Source organism: Peromyscus leucopus, chromosome X (genome assembly GCF_004664715.2).
Source record: "Peromyscus leucopus breed LL Stock chromosome X, UCI_PerLeu_2.1, whole genome shotgun sequence".
Lineage (NCBI taxonomy): Eukaryota > Metazoa > Chordata > Mammalia > Rodentia > Cricetidae > Peromyscus > Peromyscus leucopus.
The window spans coordinates 63,307,689-63,334,142 of NC_051083.1; the positions used below are offsets into that span (position 1 = coordinate 63,307,689).

Below are 26,454 nucleotides of genomic sequence, written 5' to 3' on the forward strand. Positions count from 1 at the left end.
AGGAGGAGCGGGAGCAGATGCTGCTCCCTACGAGGGTTGTCATCCCTTCCGCATTGGAGAAAGGATACAGGCCCGCCAAGCAGCCAGAGTACCTGTCCCGGTCCCCCACGTGGCAGGTGACCAGGACGCAGACCTGGCGGCGACCCCACCGCCGCCTGCACCCCTAGGCGGTCCCAGGGTGCGAAGCTCAGGGGCGAAGTCACTCAGCAATGTGCAGCCCCGGGTCTGTGCGCCCGGCCACTTCAGGGACAGGCGGGGTGGGTGTGATGACAAAGGAAAGGAGGGGAGGGTCGCCCCGCGGGTCTACAGTCTCTGATCTGGGGCAGCAGTCGGGCAGGGGAGAGGCTGCGGCCGCAGGGCACACGCGACAGGTGCTGCGGGTGGGCAGCGGGGAGGGCGCCTGGCGGCCAGCTTCCCAGTCGACCCCGCCCCTCCCCCGCTGTACGTGGCTCAGACACTTGTAGGATGAGAGCAACGGGCTAATTTTATCCGACTCGGGCTCAGCAGGAAACCGACGCTGAGGCGGGGGTAGTTCTTCCGGGCAATCAGCCCGGGAAGCCTGAAGCGGGGAGCAGAGGGGGAGGGCGTGGGGCGTCTTGGTCCGGGTCGGGGCGTGGTGGTCCCCGTCCTGTCCCCAAGAGGACCTAATTTTGGCGCCAAGATTGGTATGCAACAGGTCACTTGGGCCCAGAGGAGGAAAAGATATCTTGCAAAGAAGATAGTACAAATTCCTTTTTGTGTCTTAATCATTGTGTTTAATTCTATTCCTTTCATACCTTGAGTTCTTGGGCTCTGCAGCGTGCCAGACACACAGCAGGTCCCTAGGAAACATTGCTGATACTGATATGACCAGAAAAACCAGACACGAAGCTGTGTGTCTGGTGACCACTAGAGAGAGCTGAAAGGCAAGCATCTAAAGGCCTTTGAAGCGCAGCCTCCTCAGTCCTTGCAGGAGGTAGGTATCCAGCCCCTTCCCTTTTGTTTTTCTGGGGTCTTGCTATGGTTCAGCTTATTAGAATTTCACAACTTGCTTCAAGCTTCTTGTTCTAAGTAGCGCCCACCCTCTCCTGGTACCAGCTGTCAGAAACTGGGGATTTGTAATCCCTGTCAGCTGGCCTGCTCTGTTTCTGTGGAGAAGTGGTAGGGAGCTGCTGGCTGCCTTTTCAGACATGAAAAGGCCCTGGGGGAGAGCATATGCTCATAAAAAATTATAGGATTCTACAGCTTTGAAATCTAATGATCCTTAGTGATCAAACACAGACTGAGCCCTGGGGGGTCTGGAGGAGGCACTGAGGGGGGCAGAAGATCTTGGGTGAGAGAGCCTGGGGCCTGGCATCGGGATAGAGTAATTAGCCTTAGTGGGAGGAGGCCAGCGGCCCGAGGGTGTCTGCACTGAGCAAGGAGAAACAATAGCCAAGAGCTGGGTGGTAAACCATCCTCTCTCAAAGGACACCAGTTCCTGCTTTGTCGCTGTTCTGTCCAGCACAGGGACAGAGGGAGCTGGATTTTATTAGTACCTCTTGGGTTGTTGGGAGTGGAAGGACATTTGATTGAATCAGGTTTCCAAGGCCAAGGCTGCACAAAGGTGACTGGGAGGGAGACAGAACACCAGGGCTATGTGTGGGTTGGGAGCAAGGCTAATGCTGAAGAGATTGGGGTGCGCTGAAAGTGAGATTTCGCTCCACTTTTACTTTTGCTCTGAGCTAGTGCTGTTGCTCCTCCTTTAGAAATGAGCTTGCTGCACAGTGAGTGAGGTGGGTGTGTCCTCAGTTTGCTCTGTCCCCAATGAGCTGTGAATCTGTACGAAGAACCCCTCTCCTAGCTCTAGCCTCACTTTCCCCATTTAAAATCAAGATAAAAAACGAAGACTAGGTTTGCTCCTAGCTTTGACAATCTTGTCTCTCTCAGGGATCACCTTCCATTCCAGACTCTGTGACTGTGGCGTTGTGTAGCTGAGATATACTAACCTCTGTAAGGACCCCAGCAATAAAATAAAGGAAGACAGATGGGGGTTCTCTGTATTTGCGGATTTGCTGTGTGGCACTTTTCTATCAAGGTGGTGGCCCAGCCTTGACGGGGCCTCCATTCCAGCTCAGCCAGTAATTATGTCCTCATTTTGTGAAGTAACCACGTCCCCCATTAAAGAGTACCATCGAACATTTCAGTCTGAAACAGTTTCCCCCCAGTTCCTCTCTTCCGCTGTCAGCTTTCCTGGAGTGCAGAGAACCAGACAGAAATACTGTTTGGAATGGAACTTCAGTTGTGAAGCCAAATTTTCTGCTGTCAACCAGGTTAAAACTATGGCACCCTTGTAGAGAACATACATACTCAAACCAAACGTTTAGATCTGTTTATTTTGTTCCAAACCCCTTGAGGATTTAAATGTCCCAGGTCTCAAGCTCTGAAATTTGGTTTGTTCTTTTTGTTTTAACTGTGGTGCCTACGAGGCTACTTCCTACTCTAAATATTAATACTGTGATGCCTGGGCCAAACAACAGTCTCTCGGAAAGCACACAAGCCCACATGTGCACACACACACACACACACACACACACACACACACACACACACACGCGTGAGAAAATAAACTGATACCCTGCCAATGTTAGGTGACACCTGAATGGGCAGATTTGGGACCTGTGAATGTCTTTCCTCCATCTGGAGAGAAGTGAGTGGCAGCCTGACTCTTAAGAGCTATGCAGCCATGGGTAACAAAAGAGGCACTGCACGCTCATTCCTCCCCTCCCTAGCCCTTCACCCCAAGTGGCTTGGAGGGGTGGGGCGTGGGGCAAGGAGGAATGGAAGCCGAGGCATTGCAGCTCCGATGTTTTCAATGGCCTCTCCTGGGAGTCACAGGGCTCCTGGGGCCCAGTTTCTCCTTTGCACAGATGCTTGAGCTGACAGGACAGTAACTCCACCCCTTCCTGTCCTCAGAGCCAAGAACCAATGGGTTTTCCTTTGGGGAGTTGATAAGAGCTGGACTGGGACCAGCGGAGGGGGGCTCAGGACTTTGGCCTTGAATGAAACATCAGAGGCCAACTATGCCCCAGCTGCCTGTTAGTAACGGAAAAACTCATGTGTGGGGACCATTGTATTCTTTGGAGCCCCTCAGAGCAATCTCATCCTCCTGGCCTTGGGATGACCCTGGCTTGGGGTGGCAAGTTATTGTTGGGTCCAAGTAACAGCCAGGGATGCCTGGCAAAAGATGATGAAAGGGTGGGTACAGGAACACAATAAACAAAGGCTTAGAGAAGAGAGAGACACACACACAAAGACAGGGAGGAGAGAGGCTGAGTTCCTAATGAGGTGAGCTGTGCAACTGGACCAGGCTGGCAGTGCCCTTTGCCTCTGGCCAGGGGCACTTGGAATGCTCTTCAGTAAGACTGTTGCCCAGAGCCTGGGTGTAGGGCAGTATCTGGCACCAACTTCAAAGGGATGATGGTGGTCCAGAACTTCCTTTTTCTGGCACCTGTAATTCCCACTCAGTAGAGTGGCCCAGGATGCCCAGAATGGGGGACAGACTGGGTGGTAGAGGCTAGGGTGGCTTCCCCTTCCGAAAAGAAATTGTCCAACCCTAGGTGCAGTTGCTGCCTATGTCTTTTTGGGACAGGTACACAATGAGGTTTTTCTCCTTTTCTTTCTAAGTTCATTTCCTGGCCTGGCCCAGGTGGAAATATTGACCTGTTACGAAAAGTGAGAGATGGAGGAGTTGGTCCTTCACCAAGTCGTTAACCATTGCAACACCCCCCCCCCCATCATGCCAGTGAACTGTCATCATTCCTCCTGTGTCTGATGAGATGAAAGGAGTTTCTTCACATTTGACAGGTGGCTACAAGGATGGGAAACTGGGAAGGCCTCTTGGTTAATCTGTCCAAATCAGTGATACATGGAACTCTGTAGTGTTTAAGATCCCTTCCCTATGTGATAGCCTGCTCTTCCAGTCTATAATTATATATCAGTTTGAGCCCAAAAGTGAGATGTAGCTCCGCCTGAGATGAGCAGGATTAGTGCTAGTGTTCGGGATGGTCTGGGCCAAAATGAAGCCAATTGGCCCAAGCTCTGGCTCCCTCCTTTCTTCAAGCACCTATGTGTCTATGACAGTAAGAAGAAATAGAGGGGAAGAAGATAGAGAGGAGGCAGTAGAGAGAAAAGAAAAGGAAGGGAGAGGGAAACAGATGGTTCACAACAATTTCACGGGGTTCCGCAGAGCCCTTAGGAGCGTCAATCCAAAACAAGGTCCTTGTCTCATTTGGCCTTCCTGCCCACAACTCCCAAATGGCTCCCAAGGATGGATGGCAACAGATTCCTCAGCAGAGGCTTGGGTCTCTCCCACTGGGTTCTGGGGACACAGTAGCACCTTTGGCAGTTGATTGTAGTGGGTAACTAACAAGCTGGGGCCAGAGGTCCCATTCTCCTCCTCCCCTCAGGGGGATAGAAAGTATATGGAGAGGATCCAAAGGCCAGGGGGTGATCCCACATTTTCCCAGATCCTGGAAGAAGGGCCTGGCAAGTTTCAAGGCATTCACCGGGGAGAATTTGGTTAACGAGTTTGGAACACTGAGAGTGTTGGCTCAGAGGAGATGGTCAGGTGGCTGAAATGCTGTGTGTACAGGGTTGGGAACAAGTGTGCTGGTGGCAAAAATGTAAATGCTGAGCAGGGAAGAGTGGAGGGGAGGGGTGGGGCGGGGTGGGGAGGGGAGCACACCATGGCAAGACAGAGGCGTTAAATCGGCTCTTCAGGAGCTGGGGAGCCGGGCAGCAGTTCTCCGTTGGGGTCCGGATCGTGGGACAACATCTTATCCTTGCTGGAATCTCTCTGCTCTTTCTTGAACATCCTTTGATGCATCAGAGGGACAAAGAAGAGGATTATAGCCCCAATGATGGGGGGTACACCAGCAAAGTAGAAGGCCACATGGTAGTCACCAAAGCAGTTTCGAAGAAGGCCTGAAAGGGTCAAGAGACACGAGCTTAGTTTAGCTTTTCTCTGCAACCCCGAGATGCTCTCTCTTCTCTTCTGGGGGTCAACCCAGTGCCAATCAAGAGTGTTGGCCTGTGCAGCCCTAATTCAGGAGCTCCTTCAACTTCAAGGCTAAATGCCTCTGAGGTGAATATCATTAGCAAAGACGCTAATGAAGCTTCTTTTAAAGTTTCTGTGTTTGTCTTTCATTAAGCTACGAGCCACCTTTCAGTCACTCCTAGGGCTGGAGTTACAAAGGAATTGAGTTCAAAAGACTCAAGAGAATGGTTCACGGTGGAAGTCCCCAGCCCCCTCCTTCCCACCCTTATATTGTTCTTGTGGAGCAATTCAGCTGAATTCCTGTTTTATTTCACATTTATTTATTATTACTGTGTGTGTATGATGTGTGTGTGGGCGCATGCACTGCACGGTGATCATGCAGAAGTTGGAGGACAACTCTACATTCCAGAGATAAAACTTAGACCAGGAGGCTTGCATGGCAAGCACTTTACAGCCCTCCTCTTGGCCTTTTCTCTGAAGTTCCAGTTGCCCTAGGAAGAAGCTGAGCTGAATGTGCCTGTCTTCTTCCAGTTCATCTACGCATGAGTCCTTTGGGTTCTTCCAGCTACCAACCTGATTTGAGAAGCTGACCTCAGAAGCTAATAGAAGGTACCTCGTTGTGAAGATGAGTCCAGAAATACTACCTAAGAAAGGCCAGAAGATGCTTATCCTTTTGTTTACTCAGGAAATAAGCCAAGTGGACAGAATTGTGCATTCTCTGGCTCTCTTTGGGTAGGTAGAGACTCCTTTCCTAGTAGTGCTCCCACTGCACCAGAGCCTGGAGTCAAAGAGTTGTTTGTGAATGCGCTCATTTGACAAGCCCAGGGGAAGTGAACACATGAGCTGATGTTTGCAGTAAATTCCTGGAAAGGAGATGAAGTTCTCTCTTGACTGCTTTTCCGCTTTCTTGTACTCACTATGCTCTTCTGGGAGGGTGGAGGGAGCAGTTTGGACGCTGAGATGTCACAGCAGCATTTTGCCAGCCCTGGAGTATTTCCTTAATTCAATCTCTACTATGGGTTCAGTTCCAAAACCGGTAGAGGAAGAGCAGGAAGTGGAGGGTACCTATAGTTTTAGTAAATCCAGTCAAGCTAGCTTTCTCTTTTACCACTTCCTTTACTCAACCACCTTGAAGTTAATCACTTCGTTGTGGAGAGAGTAAAGAGAAACTTGGACCAAAGTCAGTGTGGTGTGCATACCTAAAAAAGTATCAGCACTTGGGTGGCTGAATCAGGAAGATGAAGGATTTGAGGCCAGCTTAGTCTACCAGGTCAGCCTAGGCTGCACAGTGATCGGGAAGGCTACCTTTCTTTTCTTTCTGCTCTCTAGAAGGAGGCACACTGTCTACAATGAAATGCTAGTGAAACATATACAGCCCTGGACAACCCATGCCCGTGTACTGTTTAATCTCTTCTGTTAGGAGTTTCATGCACTCTAACAAGGATGTTTATACAGAAGATCAAGGGGAAAGAGGTCTCAAGCAGAGGTACTCCAAAGAGCTAGGGGCCTTCCAAGGAAAACAGGACTCACACCTTAGAGATCAGCCTCACCTGCAATGGGAGGGCCAGCAATCATCGGCAGGGCCATCATGCCCAGGAGGTAGCCAATGGCCTGTGAAGCCTGCATGGGTCCCACCAGCTCAAATGCAATGGGAGCCATGATGGTGATGAAGAAGCCATCACATAATCCCAGGAAGAGGCAGACAACGATAAGGCCCCAGAAGTCCTGGCACAGGGGGATCATCATGGACATCAGGCCCAGGAGCAGGAATGAGAGGACCTAGAGAAACAAGAGCCTGAAATCATATTTCTTTTCTCAGATCTTCCTTTCTATCGTCTGTAAAATGGGACTGTGTAGGGTATCAGCAGAGTGTGCAGTTTGAGTATATTTACTATGTACGCAAGTCCTGTCTAAACCCTTCACTGAGGGATCTGGTCTTTAAGAGAGCGCCTATGCAGCTGAATTAAAAAAAAACAAAATAAAACAAACAAACAAACAAACAAACAAACAGACAAAAACTTGTGAGAGGGGAAGGACATTGCCTTGCCCATAGCCAAAGAAGTTGGTCTTTGCTATGGATGCTGAGCAAAGGGAGGAATCACTATTTCTGCTTTCTGATCCTGAGACAGGGTCTAGGATTAAGCTTTGTTCATGTTCTCAGATCAAGTAAGGCATGGGAGGAGGAAGGGAGAAGGCAAGGAAGGCTTGCATGATGATTAGATGGGGTTTCGATGCAAGGTGCAGCTTATTAAAATGGAGAAGGAGCCAACATCCATCTTGGTTGGGGTAGAATTTAGAAAATACCCAGGCCTGAGAGAGACCATTGGGAAGTTGTCTCAGGTTTTCTTATGTTTTAGGATATGGCCCACATAATCTATCTCTGATATTTCAGGCATTGTGGCTCTGAGAACCTTTGAACTTGGCAAGACACTCTGAGAAGGCAACAGAGAGGCTGTGCAAAGGAGCTAAGCCAACATTAAGGTATCTGCAGTGTCCCAAAGCAGCCCAGGAGCACTGACGAGTCACTGCGATTTCTTTGGGCTGAGCAAAAGGACTCCAAACTGAAGAACCTGTCTTTCTTCTGAAAACCACCTCCCTTCTCTCTCTGGTTTTTAATTAAGGCCATTTGCAATCAGTGTCTGTGAGCCAGACTGAAGCCTTGGACTGTGGGCATAGAGAGGAGACCCCCATTCCCAGCTCACTGCAGCTGGTCGAGCCAGGTCATGTCAGGGCCAGACCTAAAACCTGATCTGTTTACTAAGGCCTTAGGATGCCCACAGATTTTCCAAAAGCCCACAGTTGACCAATAGGTAGGAAAACATACCTAGGAACACAGAAGAAACACAAGTCAAATCTGTTTCATGACCTACAGATTGTCTGTGTTGTTGCTGACAGTAGTTTTGTTAGGTTAGGAACTGGTTTCTGGAGAAGATAATGCCATCTTAGAATGTCTTTGTTGGGAGACTTTGAACTTGGTCCAGGCCATTTTGAGGTAGTTACATAGAAGCTAGTAATAAGAACAGAGCCACCCCAGCTTCTCCTGTAGGAGGTTGACAAGCAACCATGAGCTAAAATCAGACCCACTTATCAATCAAGGCGATCATGGCAGTTAAGAGTTCGTATCATTATATACCACAAAGGACCCCATTAACTGATCTTATTTAGCTGAAATTGCTAACTGTTGTATCTAGCTCTCTCTTATCATCCTCCACGAGGCCTTGTCAAGGCTTGGAAATTTATAATCCCTCCTCAAACTGGAATGCAGCCTTCAAAAATGGTCTCAAATGAGGTCATTTGGCAGGCTGTTTCTATTTCCTTTCTAATAGACTATTCAGGGGCTACATGTCTGGCATGTTGGTTGGCTTTACTAACTGTAGGGTACCACAGGGTCTATGGGGTGGCTTTTGAGGATCTGAAGCTATGTGCCCTCCTTTCCTTACCCAGGCCTAACTTCTGCAGCTGACACTGAGAGCAAAGGAGGCCACCAATTCCCAGGATGGAGCATCTTGAAAAACTGAAAGGAAGTCAGTGGCTCACACCTTTAATCCCAGCACTTGGGAGGCAGAGGTAGGCAGATCTCTGTGAGTTCCAGGCCATCCTGGTCTACAAAGGGAGTTCCAGGACAGCCAGAGCTGTTACACAGAGAAACCCTGTCTTGAAAAACCAAAAAGCAAAAAAAAAAAAAAAAAAAAAAAAAAAACTGAAAAGAAAGAAGCTCATCCATTGTCTTGTGCTTTGGTCCTAAAATAATTTTCTTTCTGAAAAGGTGTGTGTGTGTGTGTGTGTGTGTGTGTATTTGTGGGTTCAGATGCATGTGCACATGTAGATATAAATGTGGAGGTCAGAGGACAACTCCAGATGCCAGCCTCAGGAAGGCTGTCTACTTCTTTCGAGAAAGAGATCTTCACTGGCCGGAAGCTCACCAATTAGGCTAGGTTGGCTGGCTATCAGCTCCAGAGACCCTCCTATCTCTCCCTCCCCAGTGCTGTGATTCCATGTGAGCATCATCATGTTCGTGTGCATGCATGCGTGTGTGCGTGCGTGCGTGCGTGCGTGCGTGCGTGTGTGTGTGTGTGTGTGTGTGTGTGTGTGTGTGACAGTGTGCATGTGGAGGTCAGAGGACAACTTTGCAGAGTCGGTTCTCTCCTTCTGCCTTTATGTTGGCCCTGAGGATTGAACTCATGTGGCAAACACCTTTGTCCACTGAGCCATCTTGCCGTCCCCTCTTTTCTTCTTGCCAAGCTTTTAAAAACATGGCTTCTGATGGTCAAACACAGCTCCCTATACTTACAAAGAAAGCAGTTTACTGTCTGAAGCACACCCATCCCAGCCCCAAACCCTCAAAATTCATAAAACGAGGGAGTTAGGCTATAAGGTGGTGAAGATGTCTCAGCTATGTTCTAATGTTATTTTCTATCACTCTAAGTGGTGAAATTGGTCTAGTACAAGGAAGAAAATGGGGGAAGTCAGCAGAAGTCCTGGGTTCTACCTAGCTCAGCCTCATAACTAGCTGCGCCTCCTCGTCCCTTGGAGCTCTAAACAGCACAAAAGAAAGCAAAACCAGCCTAGGCCCTGCCTCTCTGCTGGGAACTGTAGTGACAGAAGCGTGCGAGCTACAGCACCAGGCAGAGGCTGCTGCCTCAACGCAAAAGAAACTTCTGGCTCAGTGCCAGCTTGTTCTCATTTTCTGAACTCTCTAGCATCTTGAAGCTGCTGATGCTGGCAGGGAAGACCCATGGTGGTGGACATGTGAAAGAGGCTGGGAGAGCACATATACTCCTGTACAAAAAGCCATTCAGATATTTGCACAGGAATTAAACATCTCATAATTTGTTTATCCCAGTTACAAGCCCTTGGTTTGACCTTAGGAAGTTCACTTATCTCTGAGGCTTGGGCCTGCTATCCATCATTTAGAGAAAGATAGGTATGGTAGTTAGATTTTTTTTCAACTCGATACAAGTTATCTAAAGAAGAGGGAACCTCAAATAAGAAAATGCTCCCATCAGATTAGCTTTTAGGTAAGCCCATGGGACATTTTTTTGGGGGGGAGGGGAATTTAAGACAGAGTTTCTCTGTAAAACAGCCCTGGCTGTCTTGGAACTCACTCTGTAGACCAGGCTGGCCTCAAACCACTGCCCTGATGCCTATGGGACCTTTCATTGATTGATGATTGATGTAGAAGGGTCCAGCCCACTGTGTGTGGTCTCATCCCTGGGCAAATGGTTCTGGATTCTATAAGAAAGCAGGCTGGAGCCGGGCGTTGGTGGTGCATGCCTTTAATCCCAGCACTCGGGAGGCAGAGCCAGGCGGATCTCTATGAGTTCGAGGCCAGCCTGGGCTACCAAGTGAGCTCCAGGAAAGGCGCAAAGCTACACAGAGAAACCCTGTCTCAAAAAACCAAAAAAAAAAAAAAAAAAAAAAAAAAAAGAAAGAAAGAAAGAAAGAAAGCAGGCTGAATAAGCCAGTAAGCAGCATTCTTCCATGGCCTCTATTTCAGTTCCTGCCTCCAAGTTCCTGTCCTCACTTCTGGTCATAATGGACTATAAGCTGTAAAATAAAATAAACTGTTTCCTCCCCAAGTTGCTTTTGGTTATGTATGGTGTTTGGTTATGTATAGTGTTTGGTTTTGTATGGTGTTTGGTTAGATGTACTGTCTGGTCATGTATAGTGTTTGGTCATGTGTGGTGTTTGGTCATGTGTGGTGTTTGGTCATGTGTGGTGTTTGGTCATGTATGGTGTTTGGTCATGTATAGTGTTTGGTGATGTATAGTTTTCGGTTTTGTATGGTGTTCGGTCATGTATGGTGTTTATCTTATCAGTAGAGAGCAAACTAGGACAATTGGATATGAGAAGCATGCTGCACAGGAGCTCAGCTTGGCCACTTCTGTAGAAGAAGCCGGTCTCTCAGTTTCTCCTTCAGTATGATGCTAGGTTGGCCTGGGTGGACCACAAGGGAATCCATACTCTGGGGAAGCTGTCACCAGCTCTTGCAACCAGCAGAATTAAATTCCACAGAGAAATTAGTCCTGTCCTTATCCATGACACCTGACGGCATTTAGGAACTCATTTGGCACAGCCGAAGACCACTCTCTGCTACAAAGGTCAGGGCCTCTCAGAAGTACCTTCAGGGCTTTCCCAGGAGAGAAGTGAGCCCAAACTCAACCTCTTTCCGGTGGGTAATTTGTGACTGCTTGTGTTCTGTGGCTGCCTTTGCTTTTCCACAGGGCTTTACAGTCTGGCATCTCCTGGCAAGCCTGGTTGCAGGATCAGAACCATGAGCCAGGCCAGGAAGGTACTACTGCTGCTAGGTAGACAAAACAACTGGCTGTATTCAAACCAGCCAGAACCCAGGCCACACAAAGGGATCACTAGAATACCTGGGTACTCACTGCCCACCGTGTGAGGACATCTGTATCACTGTCAGAAGGGCTAAACTGGGTCACCGCTGTATTTGTTTTGATGCTCACTTTTATGATAAGTTAGGAAAGGGGAGAACTATTCTCACTGCACAAATAAGACAGTGAGGGCTAGAGAGAAGGAGTAAGGTTTGTTTTTTTCTGGCATGATTTTGGTGTTCACTGGTAGGATGAAATTTCAGGTTTCTTTGCTTGTTTGAGAAAGAGTATCTTGACATAGCTCTGGTTGTCCTGGGACTTGCTATGTAGATCAAACTGGCCTTGAACTCACAGAGATCTGCCTGTCTTTGCCAGGGATGGCATTGCAAAGCCAGCGCCTGATGCTAACTAAGTAGCTCTGGAAATTCGAGAGGTGACAGACCTGGGCCTGGCCTAGAAGAGAGAGAGAGGCACTATAGAGTGGTTCAGATTTCAAGACAGCATAGGGAAGCAAACAAATCCTTACTTGGGGACACATCCAACTTGTGGTCTGAGTTTTCCATTTTAATTTGTTGGGCTATTATTAACACACAACTACCTGTTTTATGTTCTGCAAGGTTCCATATACACGGCTCTCACTGACTCTCTACTCTATTTTAGTGAAGGAAGGAGAATGAGGATGATTGTCTTTAAAAGCAGGGGAAACTAAGGCTCAGGGAATTTAAGTATTTATTATGCGTAAAGTCAGGGCCCAGCGAACTGTAGTGGCCCACCCTACATCCTATCCCAGAGCACAGGAATAACCTATGCTAGGCTGGGGACAAGTGGACACTCACCTGCAAGTATATCTTCTTAAGTCCAGGAATGGAGTCACTGATGTGGCCTGACACAAGACGTCCAAGGCCAGAGGTAGCCCCAATACACACCAAGAGCACCCAGGTCTCCTTGATTTCCTTGAACTCATCTTCCACATATTTCGTCTGAAAAGCATAACACCAGGACCCCCAGAACAGGAGGAGAAAGAGGAACTGACTGGTTAAATGCAGGAATATCCAGAGTTTTCTATCACTTATTTCCCTGGACCAGGACAAGAGCTTCTGATTAGAGTAGCACCTCCCTGTGTCCCCTAGCTCCAGGAAAAGGCCCCTGGTTGCTTCTAGAAACCACAAAGGCTACTTATCCTAGACTCTGGAATTTGGGCTTTTGAGAAACAGTCGACAGGGACAGGCACTTCCAAGCCTTCTAAGCCCTGACAGGACAAACTACTTAGAAAATCTAGGTGTTCTATGACATCCCCATGCAATGACTTCAAATTGACGGGCCGAAATATCAGGTCACTAGGAGATAAGGGCCCACCAACTTTCAGGCAACTCTTTCAAAGTATACTTTAGGAAACACAAGGTCTACAGGCTAGGGGGGTGTAGCTCAGTGGTAGATGACATGCTTGGTAGGGACAAGGCCCTGCATTCCATCCCTAGTGCACGTGCACGTCCACACAAAACCTCACAGGCCGCAGAATAACAGCTGCTCTGCAACCAACAGCTCTGTGGCCAAGAAAGTGTGGTGGGTGCTGGTTAAACAGAGCTGAATGGGCCTTTGAACTGCAGGATTTATCACTATCGTGAAGAGATTACTACGTATGAATCTAGAGAGTTCCCATACATGCTATTTCCTGAACAAAATCATTTGACCCCAGAGACCAGCATTCCTCAGAACAGTCTTTACAAACCACATCTTGGGTCATTTGAGCCATTCTTACAGCGATGCTTATTTCCCTCAAAGCCATCTATCCAATTAAACGTTTTGTTTTCAGTACTAGGGATTAAACCTAGGGTCCCGTGCATGCTAGGCAAGCACTTGACCACTGATTTACTTCTCTAGCCCGCCTTTTACTTTTTTTTTTTTTTTTTTTTTTAATTTTGAGATACACTCTTGATAGTTTCCCAGACTGGACAGAATTCATACTGCCGTTCAGACAGGCCTGGAACTAGCAATCCTCTTGTCAGTCTCCTGGGTAGCAGGCCTGGTTTCTATCTGAACTTTCATCATGGGAGAAGCCATGGCTCATGGGCCTTGCCCTAAGGAACTACCCTCACTTCCCACTGAGGCTCTCTCTGAACCCATACTCTTTACTTCTCTGCCAATCGCTAATCACTGTTTTGTTTCTTTTAGTCTTTGTTTCTTTTTTTTTGTTGTTTATTTGTTTTGAGACAGAGTATTGCTGTGTAGCCTAGGCTGGCATCAAACTCACAGCTATCCGCCTATCTCAGTCTCCCAAGTGCTGTAGCCCTGAGCTACCATGCTTGGCTCTACCATGCTTGGCTCTGTTTTCTTTTTTTCCTTTCCCTAAAGCTCTGCACCCCCGTCTCCCCGGAGCTGAGGACCGAACCCAGGGCCTTGAGCTTGCTAGGCAAGCGCTCGACCCCTGAGCTAAATCCCCAAACCCAAAGCTCTGCCCTTTCAATGTCTCCCCCACCCCACCCCCTTGGACTCTGGGTAGGTCGAGGTCAGCTTCTTCCTCACCAGGTGGACATAGGGGACGAAGTAACCAAGGGCGGCGGCAGCGATCCCAAAGGCCCAGATGCGGTAGGTGCGCTGGCGGAACACGCGCATGTTGAAGTACTTCCTGAACTGAGCCACAAAGCGCTGTCGCAGCGTGTGGGGGCCTCTCTTGCTTGGGGTGTCCTGGGAGCTGGGCAGGAGTGGTCGGTAGGTGAGTGAGAGCAGCGTAAGGATAAACATGAAGGTACTCAGCACCTGGAAGGTTTGGGCCAGCTTGATTTTATCCCCCAGCATTTTTATAAGTAAGGGGAATGACATGGAGAAGATGCTACTTCCTGCAGACACCACACCATTGGCTAGACCTAGGCGACGTTGAAAGTAGTGGCCCAGGATGACGAGAGATGGCTGAAAGGCGAAGGAGCAGCCACAACCAAAGAGAATCCCATAGGTGAAGTAGCGCAGGCTTAGGGAGCTGTGGGAGAAACACCAAGAGTTAGCTTCAGCAGTCTGATGGCAATTTACCTGCCTCCCTCCCTTGCCCTTGGAAACCTCCATTCCTCCACCTTTACCCGTAGTCCTACTTGCCACCAATCTGTAGAGCAGATAGGGAACCTCTGAAGCCCACTTTGCAGATGGGGATGCAGAGGCCCTGAGAGGTCATTTGCCTAAAGTAACTCCGGATAAAAAATGCTTGGCTTTCAATTCTATTTTCTTTCTTTCTTTCTTTCTTTCTTTCTTTCTTTCTTTCTTTCTTTCTTTCTTTCTTTCTTTCTTTCTTTCTTTCTTTCTTTCTTTCTTTCTTTCTTTCTTTCTTTCTCTCTCTCTCTCTCTCTCTCTCTCTCTCTCTCTCCCTCCTCCTCCCTCCTCCTCCCTCCCTCCCTCCTCCCTCTCTCTCTCTCTCTCTCTCTCTCTCTCTCTCTCTCTCTCTCTCCTTCTTCTTCTTCTTTTTTTTTTTTTAAAGTCAGAGTTTCTCTGTGTAGGCCTGGCTGTCCTGGAACTCACTTTGTAGATCAGGCTGACCTCGAACTCAGATTTGCCTGCCTCAGCCTCCCAACTGCTGGGATTAAATGTTTGCACCATCATGCCCAGCAGCCTTAAGTTTTAAAAGACTAGCCAATTGAGTAAGACTATGAGGTCAGACCCCAGCCAATGGAGAAAAGACATAGTTACCACCCAAGTTCGACCAAAAACCAAGTGCATCTTCTTTAAATGTGTGTCAGCTTTTCCGAATGCATTCTTTTGATCAAGAATAAAGTTTGCCTTGTCCAGGCACTTAGCAAAAAGCTTGGCCTTGGGACACATGTGGTGGCACACACCTGTAATCCCAGCACTCAGGAGGCTAAGACAAGAGTATCAGGAGTTCAAGGGCAGCCTGGGCTACACAGCAAGACTTTGTCTCAAAACAAACAAAAACAAAAACAAAATAAAACAACAACAAAAAACCCCAAATCTTGGACTTTAATACAGATCTGTGTGATTATAGCATCCCATGAAATAGGATTAGAAAAACAGAAAAAGAAAGAAAAAACCCAGAAATGGGCTTTGCAGAGACTAGGTTAGAGGCTACAAGGAGTCAGCCTATGCCTTAAGAAAACAGTTTTAATTTACTTCCTACCTAGACACCATGAGTAGACTGGGGGGCCAAAGTTTTATTCCAAGTAACAACAAAGGCCTTCAAAGAGCCAAGATTCTGGTCTTGGAAGGTTGAGCTGTTCCTTAGGGTTCTTTGGTGTGTCATTATTCTCAGGGCCCTTAATATTTCAAAGACTGGCTAATTAATTATCTCAGGAGAACCTCCTTTCTCTGCATCCTTGCCCAAGGTCCAGATAGTCCAAGTCTTTTATCTCAAGCTCCAGGTGATGTATATAGGAACTGTGAGTTAGTAGTCCCTTTAATTTCCAGAATTCTGTCTCTGTTGCTGCATATAATATGGATTAGTTCCCTTAGAGTAAGAAGTCTGCTTGATTGATAGAGGAGTTAAGCCTCAAGTTACGGGCCTGGCTGAGAAAGACAGGCCGTTGCTCATAGGCCCTGCTCTGCCACAGGCCTCTGTAACAGAAGGCAAAGTGTTAGAAGGGGAAAGGCCATGGGCAGGTCAGTTTGGCTAGCCATCTACCCTCACACAATACTGGCACAACCTAGTGAATAGTTGTTTTCTTTTGGATGCTTCCATATATTTTGCAATAGTCCTTATCTGGCCATTAAATTAACCAATGTTCTTCTTGTTTTTCAGACACAGACCCAGCTTTTATACCGAAGAACTGGACTTGTGCTGCACTGCCAGTGGCCTCCTGATTCCAAGAAAACTATCATCACTGTTGCCTCCCATCTGCTCATAGTCGCTGGCCGTGAGTAGGGGGCTTAGTTTAGTTAACAGGGGGTTGTCTCTACTTTGAATTTGTAGCTAAGCTGACTGCCTCTCTTCTGTCAGGGATCTTGGGGGAAAACATGGGATTTAGTTCAGGGTGCTGTGTGGTGAATGTTTCTAACTGGGCTCCGGGATGGGAGACCCTTCCTTGAGTTGAGCCTGCTAAAGACTCGTCAGCGCTGCCTGTGCTCTGCCGTGTTCCAGTCATCCAAAGGGACTCAGAGCTCGATGTGAGACAATAGGAAGAAATGACTTCAAGTTTTAGCCACAAGCAGAATCATGTTCTCCCTGGACACGAAACCATCCAGAGAGTTTCTTGGCTCTGAAAATGTTCTTACAGAAGGATCAAACAGAAGAGGGGGCCGTGGGCTAGAGAGAAAAATGCCTCCTCCAGTGGGCTGAGATAAGAGTGCCAGGAGAAAACACCACATCTAAGTGCATTTCCCTCCTGTGCCGCAGCCCATGTGGGCTGCAAGGGAAATGAGATCCTTATGCTGCTAATTTGTTTACACTTTGCTGTGCTCTGCCTCAAGAAACAAGCCTCTGCTATGTAGCACTGAGAGTAGAGATACTTCAGAGGCCTGGCCCATCCCCACAAGAATCTGGTACCAGCTTGCTGGGGGTGGGGCAAATGAGGCTGACCACCAGAAGGGTCCTCAGAAAGCGTAGAGCTGCTGCCTTGGGAGGGCTGAGAAGGTTCCAGGCAGGATATGGTTCACCCTCTCCCTTGTCCCAGTTGGATGGGTTGGAACCAACACACCACTGCACGCCAAATCTAAGCTCTGCTGGAGGGTAGTCTGGGCAGCCGGAAATGCTCAAGTCATTAAGACAGTTGGCTCGCTCCCATTGGGTCTAGCTGAGACAGAGCATGAGTCTCATTCTCCACTGTGTATGGAAATTTCAGCCCAGAGAGCCATGGCTTTTTCTGGGGAGTCATACTCAGAAAGCAAGTCTCTTTCAAGTTAGCTCAGTCTCCATTCCATGTCACTGTGGCCATGTTCATGTCTCCAGGCCATCATTGTCCTATATCAACCCAGGCAGACTGGAAGTAGGAGGTACCACGGCTTGCAAAGTGTACGGCAGAAAGTCCACAGATTTGTTTAGGAACCTCACATTTCTCTTGCTATAGGAGAGGGTCTTTATTCTCCCCTTCTCTGTACACACACTTGTGCAGGGCTCACAGGAAAGAAGGCACAAGTATATGTGTAGCCTGCTCACCTAGCTACATCACTCTATCTACGAGTGGGATAAACAAATCTAGGATTTGAGTTTCAGCTGGTTGCTGGGGTTTGGATCTATACTTCAGTGGGCAATGTTGCTAAACATTCTTCTCATGCCCAAGACATGAGAATCCCTCTTTGTCTCATCCACCCATCTTTCCAGAGCCAGAGCCACCCAGAAAAAGGCCAGACATGCTAACTAGCTGTGTGCTGAGATTATCTGGTTTTCAGCTGAAGATTCATTTAGGAATGCTAGGTCATTCACATTAGCTCACTTAAGTCGCTAACTTCTGGGGAGGAAAGGCAAGTCATGAGATGTGTGCCACATTAGAGGGGAGCTTGGAGAGATCTGAAGAAACCATGTGATCTCTTAAAGATACAGAGAGTGAGGCTCAGACAAGAGAAGGATGCTCATCAATCACTCCATAGCTATTCAGTGATCAAAGCAGGACTTGAACCCGCTCTATGAACTACCAGACATAGGCTCCTCACAATATATTGAAATGGGTATTCCTTGCAAATGTATCCTTCAGACTCCATACAAGGTGAGTCGCACTGCATCCTGAGTCCTGGGAGCAAGATCTTTGAGGGCTCTACATGGCCAGAGCCACAGGGGATTCTGCAGTGAGAATCGTGTTCCTAGCTAAAGCCCCCCCCCCCCAAAAAGCCCTTGGAAAAAGTAGGCAGCCACCCCAGGCCTTACCTGGTGAAGGAGCTGGTGTGGAGGCCAATGAACGCAACCGCAGCCCCGGTGGTGGCTGTGATCCGGCAGCCCAAGCGGTCAGTGAATATACTCACAATGGGAGAACAGAAGAAGATCATGCCCATGGCGAGGGCTGCGACCCATGCTGCAGAGAAAAGGAGCACAGAGACACTGGAGGTTACTGTCGTGTCTAATGCTGCTGCTGCCACCTCTGTTCTCTGGCCTTTCCACGGGGACACTGATATCCAGAGTGGTATGTACACAGGGGTGAGGTATGAAACAGGACCGAATTGAGATGCTTGGATTCAGGGGTGAGGATGGGTAGGGTAAGCTTTAGGATTGGGCCAGGCTTATTTCAGTCCTTGGAATAAAAATCTAAATGTGAAGATTAAGGATCAGGAAAGATCACAGCCAAAAATGCCCCCCCCCAATTGTACTAGAGTATAGAACAGATTCAGGATCGATCTGAAGATTTTCAGGAACTCTATGCAAGACGGCCCATGTATGGCAAATCTCTGGCCTCCAACCTCACAGTTTATCTTATTTCTAGAGACGTCATATCGGTAACAGCCCTCGGCGAGGAGGAACATTGCCCTTTTACTCACATTCTTCCAGCCCATTTCCCCTTGCTCAGCCCTCAGAAGGAAAGCCCAAGTTCTTTGTTTGTTTAAAAGCTGTTATCGGGTTTCATCTTGAGCCTCTCTCTTCTAGGTTAAATAATCTGAGTTCCTTTAAACTTTTCTTTTCAGCTTTAATTTACTTTTGTAACTCTGTAATTATTTTCAGAGTCCTTCTCTGAACTCATTCCAAGACTTCATCATCATCATCATCATCATCATCATCATCATCATCATCATCAAAAAACATTCAGTGAGTGTCACCTGAGCAAAGGCACTGGGCCAGCTTCTTTCTCCTTCCAAGTGAACAACCAGCGTGGGCCCGAGGGAAGGGCCACTCCACTGCCTGTGCCTGCCTGTGTCTCCTACTGTAGCGCCTAGTAGTCTGCTCTCAGGAACCGTCTTCACTTTGCTAGGCTGCGGTTCTGAGTTCTAGCTGCCTAGCTTCAAAAATCCTGGCTCAGGACAGCAGGGGATCTGGACAATCATTTCAGTTTTACCCATTATGATATGTGGGACGTTGGGAAATCACACAAGGCTTTGCTAACCAAATTCCCTGTTAAAATTCTTATACTTCCCTCAAAGTGCCCCCCTTTCCCTTGGCAGTGTTGGGGACAGAACACAAGGATTCACAATGCTAGGGAAGTGTTACAGCACTCAGCCCCAGCCCCAGCTCAGCCTTCAAAGTGTTTTCAAATAAAATAACGATAAGATATAATCATATACAGAAGAGAGTTTGGACATGTGACGAGCTCTACTGTACATAAAAATCAATGGAATTCTGACCAGAGACTTAAATGTAAAAGTCTAAAACTTCCAGGAGAAAATCATTTCAATTTTTGTTTAAGCAGAGATCTCATAGAATATTCATATGCAGTATGGCTCATAAGTGAAATGCCGATGCACTAGACTTCAGCAAAACTTAAGATTTCTGCTTAAAACAACCAACCAACCAAGGACTGATGTAGCCCAGGCTGGCCTGAAACTAGACAGCTCTCCAAACCAGTTGTATACAATTCCTCCCTGATTGCCCTTGGTCTTGGGGGAGGGTGTAGAGGACATAGGTGGGGGAGGACAAAACGAGGGGCTTTTACCTACACAGCCACTAGAAAGCTAACTTCACTGCTGGGTACAACCTTACAGTGTGGCTACTTTAAGATTGCCTATGCTCCTGTCTAATCAATCCCTCAGCCGCTGCTCTGAAGTAAGCCTAATAAACTTATTTGTTCCCTGGGATGAACTTTGGTGCGCTCAGTTTGTCAGTGGGACCTTAGGAAAAGGACAGACGTTGTTTACTTCTCTTCCAGGGAAGGAAAGTTAGCAACGTGAGATTACAGATTTGTATCACCACATTCAGCTTAAAACTTCCGTCCTTTAAGAAAAAAAAAAAAAAAAGAAAAAGAAAAAAAAAACCCTAGTTGTGAGGTCCAGAGAGATGGCTCGGCCAGGAAAAACATTTGCTTCACAAGCCTGATGATTTGGATTCCCAGAACCCACGTTAAAAACTGGACATCGTGTCGTGCGCCTGTAATGCTAGCACTCCTGCAGTGAGATGGGAGGTGGGAACAGGAGAAAGCCCTGAAGCTCCTGAGCCAGCCGGCTTGGAGTATGCAGCATAGCCACAAACAATAAGAGAGGCCCTGCGTCAGACAAGGTGGAAGGTGAGCCTCCACATGACCTCACACACAAATAAGTACACACACATCACACACATTCAAAATAAATATTGAAAGTTATGAAAATGAAAATGTACAAAATACACTGGGAAAAATATTGGTGACATATATATCCGGCAAAGATACCTCCAGCACACAAGTCTGAGTTGATCATCACAACTCAACAAGAATGCAAATACTTCAATTTAAAACGGACAAAAGACTTGAACATGCATCATACACATACACAAAAAGTGAATATCAGTTAAGCACATGGAAGTTGATAAATGTCTTTAATAATTTGATAGGTGCATATTAAAACTACAATGAGAGCCAGGAATTGGCTGGCACATACCTTTAATCCTAGAACTTGGAAGGCTGAGGTAGGAAGGCTAAGAATTCAAAGCCAGTCTGGGACACATGGTAAGACCTTGTCTCAGAACACCAAAACCAACCAAACAAATACACAGGAAACATCACAATGAGGCATCCCTTACACATCTACCAAGAAGACTACTTAAATGGTAATACCTAGTACTGGAAGGATGTAGAGGAGCTGGAAATCTCATACTCTGCTGGTAGGAATGTAGAATTATATACTCACTTTGGAAAACAGCTTGACAATTTCTTGTGAGGTCAGTCATACACTTAACATATCCTATTGAAATCTTAATATTTATGTTCATACAAAACCCTATACCTAGCGATGAGGGTGCAACTCAGAGACAGCAGTCGTTGCCTAGCATGTACTATGTCCTGGGTTTGATGCCAAGCACTACCAAGGTGGGGGAAGCGAAACCCCAAACAATCCAACAATCGGAGTTCCCAATAATTATAGAAGCTTCTTTTCACAACTGCTGAAACCTAGCAATGGTTCAAATATACTGTAAATGAATAAACAAATGGATATATATCAATACAGCAAAATACAGCACACCCACAAACAGTATAAACTAGTGATAATTCTCAAAGATGTTATGCTGAGTGGAAGAAGACAAACTCAAATGACCCTTCTTAGAAAATTCTAGAAAAGGCAAAATTATGGAGACAGAAAAATAAAGAGGAGATGAAGGTGAGGTTTATCAGACAGGGGCACGAGGGAACATTTTGGAGTGCCTGTGGTGGCACTTTTTTGAGAGTGTATGTTCGCTGTGAGTGAATGTTCTATGAGTGAAGCAATCACCATCTTGGGGCATTCAGCTGCTTGTGAAAGATCATCCCAGCTGTGCTTGTTGATGGTTTACACCGCAGCAGAGAGGGGCAGAGAAGACAGAGGGGGCCATGAGATCTCCACTATCCTGCTTCCTATTGCCATGGCCTGGAAGAGGAAAAAATCGATGTGGAGAGGACTAGATGGTGGCTCCATCTATGTGGCTGTAGAAAAGCTCGCATCTTGACTGGGGAAGGCTTTTCCTGTTGGGGGAAGGCATGCCCACACCCCTGTAAGTAAAGCCCCCCCCCACTTAAGCTCTGTAAGCCCAATAAACACATTGGTTCTCCAGAGTGAACTTTGGTAGGATTGTGTCTTGGTTTGTCATTAGGAACTTAGGAGAAGGGGTAGACATTGCTTATGTCTCACCCTGGGAAGGAATCTTAGCAACAGTGGTTCAGTGATAGTGTATGGTGTGGGTTGGCATATGTGAGCACATAAAAATCAAGCACATCCAAGTGTGAAAATTACCACACGTAAAATATATCTCTAAATCTTGCTTTGTTTTTAAAGGGGCAGAGGCTCAGTGCAAAGAGCATTTGGTTAGCATGTATGGAGTCTTAGATTCAGTTCCTGGCAATAAAAATGGCAGGGCAGGAAATCAGGGTGTACCACTTTGAGGTTTTGCTTGGAGGTATGTATATATTTTATTCTAGCCCGATTTAAAATACTATTCAAGTCAGTAAGTCATCTTATAGACTCTACAACTGAGCTCTTCTGAATATCTGCAGTACAATGAAAACTGATAACTAGGCTCATAAGATAGCTTTTGTGTAGTTCAAGAAAGTTTACACTTTATTTGACATAGCTTTTAAAATTAATCTAGTTTTCAAAACCTTAAAAAGGTTGAAATAGCAATTGATTTACAGAAAACAGACAAGCAGCTCAGAGGGTTCCATGAATTATTCACCCAAATTTTCCTTTATGTAACTTTAGTATAATATTAAAATGAGGAAATTGACAGTGGTATGACACATGCTTATAGTTCTATGTCCTTTTATTGTGTAAAGATCCCTATCACAAATCAAGATGTACAACTATTTCACCATCACAAAGCTCTCCTTTCCCATCCGTTTATAGGTATGCCAGATGTTGCTGCCATTATCCCTGACTCCTAGCGACACCCACTGACTTGTTTTGCATCTTCATAATATTCTTATTTTATGAAAGTTATATAAACCGAGCATGGTGACACACACTTGTCATTCTAGTAATTGAGATTCTGAGGTAGGAGGATCAGGAGTTCAAGGCCAGCCTAGGTTACATATTGAGTCCAAGTTCTTCTGCCTGGGATTCATGAGACCCTGTCTTAAAAAACAAAAAACAAAATACTAAAAAGCTATATAAATGCAGTATGTGGTCTTTTGAAATGGGCTTTTAAAGCTTCTGTTCAACAAAGGTAACAATTGCCAGAGTGAAGATACAGCCACAGAACGGGACAAAATATATACGATTATAAATATAAATTTAGAATTTATTATAAATAGAGGATTACTATCTAAAACATGTAAAGAACCACAAATGTTAAACACCAACCCCAATCATCCAGTCTATAAATGGACCAATGAACTGAATAGTTCTCAAAAGAAGAAATACAAACAGCTAATCAATACCTAAAAATAAGACACAGTGACACAGGTCTGTAATCCCTGCACTTGGGAGGTGGAGGCATGAGGATCAGGAGTTCAAGGTCATTCTCAGCTACATAGTGAGTTAGAGGGAACCTGAGATACATAAGAACCTCTCACCAACAATAGCAACAGCAACGAAAAGAGACTTGAATAAGTGTTCATCATCCTTATCCATTAAGGGAATGGAAATTCAATTTGCTTTGAGATTTCATTTCACCCTAACCTGAATGTCTATGATCATGAGAACAAACAAATGCTGGAGAAGATATGGGGGAAAGGGACTCCTATACACTGCTGGTGGGAGTGTAAACTGGTGTAGATACCATGGAAATTCCTATGAATGTTTTCCAAAACCTAAAAATTGATCTACCATATGACTCAGTTATACTGCTCCTGACATATGCCCAAATGACTCTAAGTCAACATACCACAGAAAGACTCCCATATCCATGCTTATTGTTCTAATAGTTACAATACCTAGGATATAGAACCAGCATAGATGTCCATCAACAGATGAATGGATAACATATGTGATACAGATACACAATGCAATTTTATTCGGTCTTAAAAAAGGATGGAACTGAAAATGTTTGTGCTACGTGAAATAATCCAGATAAAGAAAAACAAATACCATTATGACCTACCTGCACGGCTGGGACTTGACTTGGCTGAGGAAATGAAGAAAAAATAGACATGCAGATAGAAAAGCTGGGGTCAGGTGGGCTCTGTGCACTCTGATGGAGATGCACCAACTACCGCCGCCCGCAGTATAGGACCTCAGCGGATTGATTACATGTAGCACAGAGGGGAGGAGTTAGCGAGTCTCTCAGGGTGTCTCTATAGGTGAGCAGTCTCCCACTGTAAACACCTGGGAGGAGGTGTTCACCACTGTGGTTGGTGGTTTGAACCTGGGAGGTGGGAGGTGCAGAAATGAGCTGGACTGAAGTCTCATGCAACAGCTAATTTTATTCAGAGCATCAGGCAATTTGTACTCTGGGGGTTAAGAAGAATCACACGAGATTCTTAAGGTGTCCGATCACAAGGACAAGGTGCATGTGGCAGAAACATGTTTTTCCATAGAGGCATCTGAATAACAACAGCTGAAGTAAACTCACTCCCATCCAATATACCCGGGAGGAGCAGGAGACACATTCCAAGAACAAGTCTGTGTTTTGAAGAAACTGAGGTCACAAGACTCTTGTCTTTTTGGAGTTTTCTCACAAGCACTCAGAACACCCCTCACACGACTCCATCCTCGGACTGTGTTCTGACAAGGAGGGAGCTGCTAGTTTTTGCACACTGATCGATCGTTTGTAAACACACTGTCCACATTCATATTCAGACCCATGGGAGGCTTTGTCGTGTCTCTGAGCCTCACTCACAGGAGATAAAAGCATTGCCATTGTCATGGCAAATAGGCCTTGGTCCTTGACTTGGCTGTGCCCAACTCAACAACACATTCACTCAGTGATTCCTCTGCTTCCCACACCTCCCCCTTTCCTGTTTCTTAGATGTTCATGATGGATCTTCAAGTTAGTTCAGCAGAGGTTCACTGCAATGTTTGACACCTACTGAGGAGAGAGAAACAAAACCCGTGGCCTCCGGCCTGGGGTTATTTGAGCTAAAAAACTGGAAAAAAAATTGAAAATCAGTAAGATCTTGCCCCTGCAATGAGCCTCTCTCAGGGCTGCTTTTAAGAACTGGGCCACAACAAGCAGCTAGCATCAGCTGCCCAGCCCACCAAGGCAGTGCTCTGCATGCTCCAGCCAAGGAACCCCCACCTAAAAGGGGCATTCACTACCAGGTCACAGCCAAGGGTGCCACCGCTGAGGTCTGGAAAGAGTCGGGCCACAAAATCTAGGCACAATCCTTCCTGGCAGGGTGAATTTCAGCAACAAGATTCCCCCTCCCCCGCCTTGTTGAGCAATTTTCTCCTTCCCCTTAAGGCAGCTATGTTAATTAGTTGGTAAACTTGCAAAGAGTAATGTAATTGGTGGCCAGCCCCCTCACAGTCCAAGGGGCAATGTCGAGAAGCTGGACTCCTCAGGGATCCAATTTCACAGAACTTGCTCTTCTGTGAGGAAACCACAGGGTCTAAGGAATCACCGACAAGACTCCACAAACCCAAAGAGAAAATGGGAATGCACATGGATCCTTTGGTCATAGATGCATTCCTCAAACCCCCCATTTCCTCTCAAGCAGCGAGACTTACTACCCATTCTTCAGGAAACCAAAGGCATATGGCTTGAACCTGGTCTAAAATGATGAAGCTACAGTGCTTTCACCCTACTTCCGTAGCCCCTTAAAATCTCCTTGAAACTGCTAACATGAAATTTCATTGTGCTAACATCCGGCTCCCTGTCTCTAGATACTACTTCTGCCATGTTTTACGCTGATGCTTACAGTTGGGCTCCCTTCCCCCACTTTGAGTCTTTTCTTTGTCTTCCTTTGTGCACTCCTCTAGGGAGTGGTCCCTTGTCTGACTGATGCGAGTTTCCGATGGCCTAGCTATGTCTGACTCAGGCAGCACTCATCACCCCCACCCCTGCAGGCTGGTGCCTGGAGATGAGAGAACACAAACAGAGATTCGTGCACAGAAAAGCTGGGGTCAGGTGCACCGTGTGCACTCTGATGGAGGGCACCAACTGTTGGCAGCAACCTAGAACTTCATCCTGTTCATTATGTCCAGCATAGCAGGAAGGAATGAGTGACTTTTGGTAGGAAGTCTCAGAAGATGAGCAGTCTCAGACTGTGAAAGTGTGGGAGGAGGAAGCTGCAGTTGCTTGTTTTTTGTTTTTTTTTGCTTTTGTTTTTTGTTTGCTTTGTCTTTTGAGACAGGGTTTCTGTGTGTAAGAGCCCTGGCCACCCTGGAACTCGCTTTGTACATCAGGCTGGCTTTGGATTCAGAGATCCGCCTGCCTCTACCTCCCGAGTGCTGAGATTAAAGGCATGCACCACCATGCCCAGCCAGTTGCTAGTTTTTGCTCAAACTAGTTAATCATTTGTAAGCACTCCTACCACTACACACCGTTAAGGTTCTCACTAAGATCTGAGGAAGGCTTTGCCATCCCTTTGAGACTCATCCATACTGGGAATGAGGCATTGGTCCTTGACATGGCTGTCCCCATGCCAACAACACACAATCACTCAGGACTTTATCAGTTCTTCGCACATTCGCTCAGAGCTTCCTCACCTT

General features: G+C 46.7%; 1 protein-coding gene and 2 long non-coding RNA genes across 3 annotated transcripts in view; 2 read left to right on the forward strand and 1 right to left on the reverse strand.

The window, feature by feature from the left end:
• Positions 1-511: 511 nt before the first annotated feature.
• On the forward strand, positions 512-8,576 carry LOC114708609. The gene is made up of 3 exons (XR_003736825.2): positions 512-955; positions 7,410-7,498; positions 8,462-8,576. It is a non-coding gene; the product is annotated as an uncharacterized LOC114708609 (long non-coding RNA).
• Slc16a2 (solute carrier family 16 member 2) overlaps positions 2,336-26,454 on the reverse strand; it is a 120,330-nt gene continuing 96,211 nt past the window's right edge. Inside the window, exons 2-6 of the mRNA XM_028891977.2 lie at positions 18,146-18,290; positions 13,876-14,326; positions 12,189-12,332; positions 6,568-6,796; positions 2,336-4,944 (exon numbers count right to left, since the gene is read on the reverse strand). Coding sequence (XP_028747810.1) covers positions 4,724-4,944; positions 6,568-6,796; positions 12,189-12,332; positions 13,876-14,326; positions 18,146-18,290 — 1,190 coding nt within the window. The 3' untranslated portion in view covers positions 2,336-4,723. The remainder of the gene's footprint in view (positions 4,945-6,567; positions 6,797-12,188; positions 12,333-13,875; positions 14,327-18,145; positions 18,291-26,454) is intronic.
• On the forward strand, positions 16,092-19,001 carry LOC119086668. Its single transcript, XR_005090014.1, has 2 exons — positions 16,092-16,202; positions 18,932-19,001. It is a non-coding gene; the product is annotated as an uncharacterized LOC119086668 (long non-coding RNA).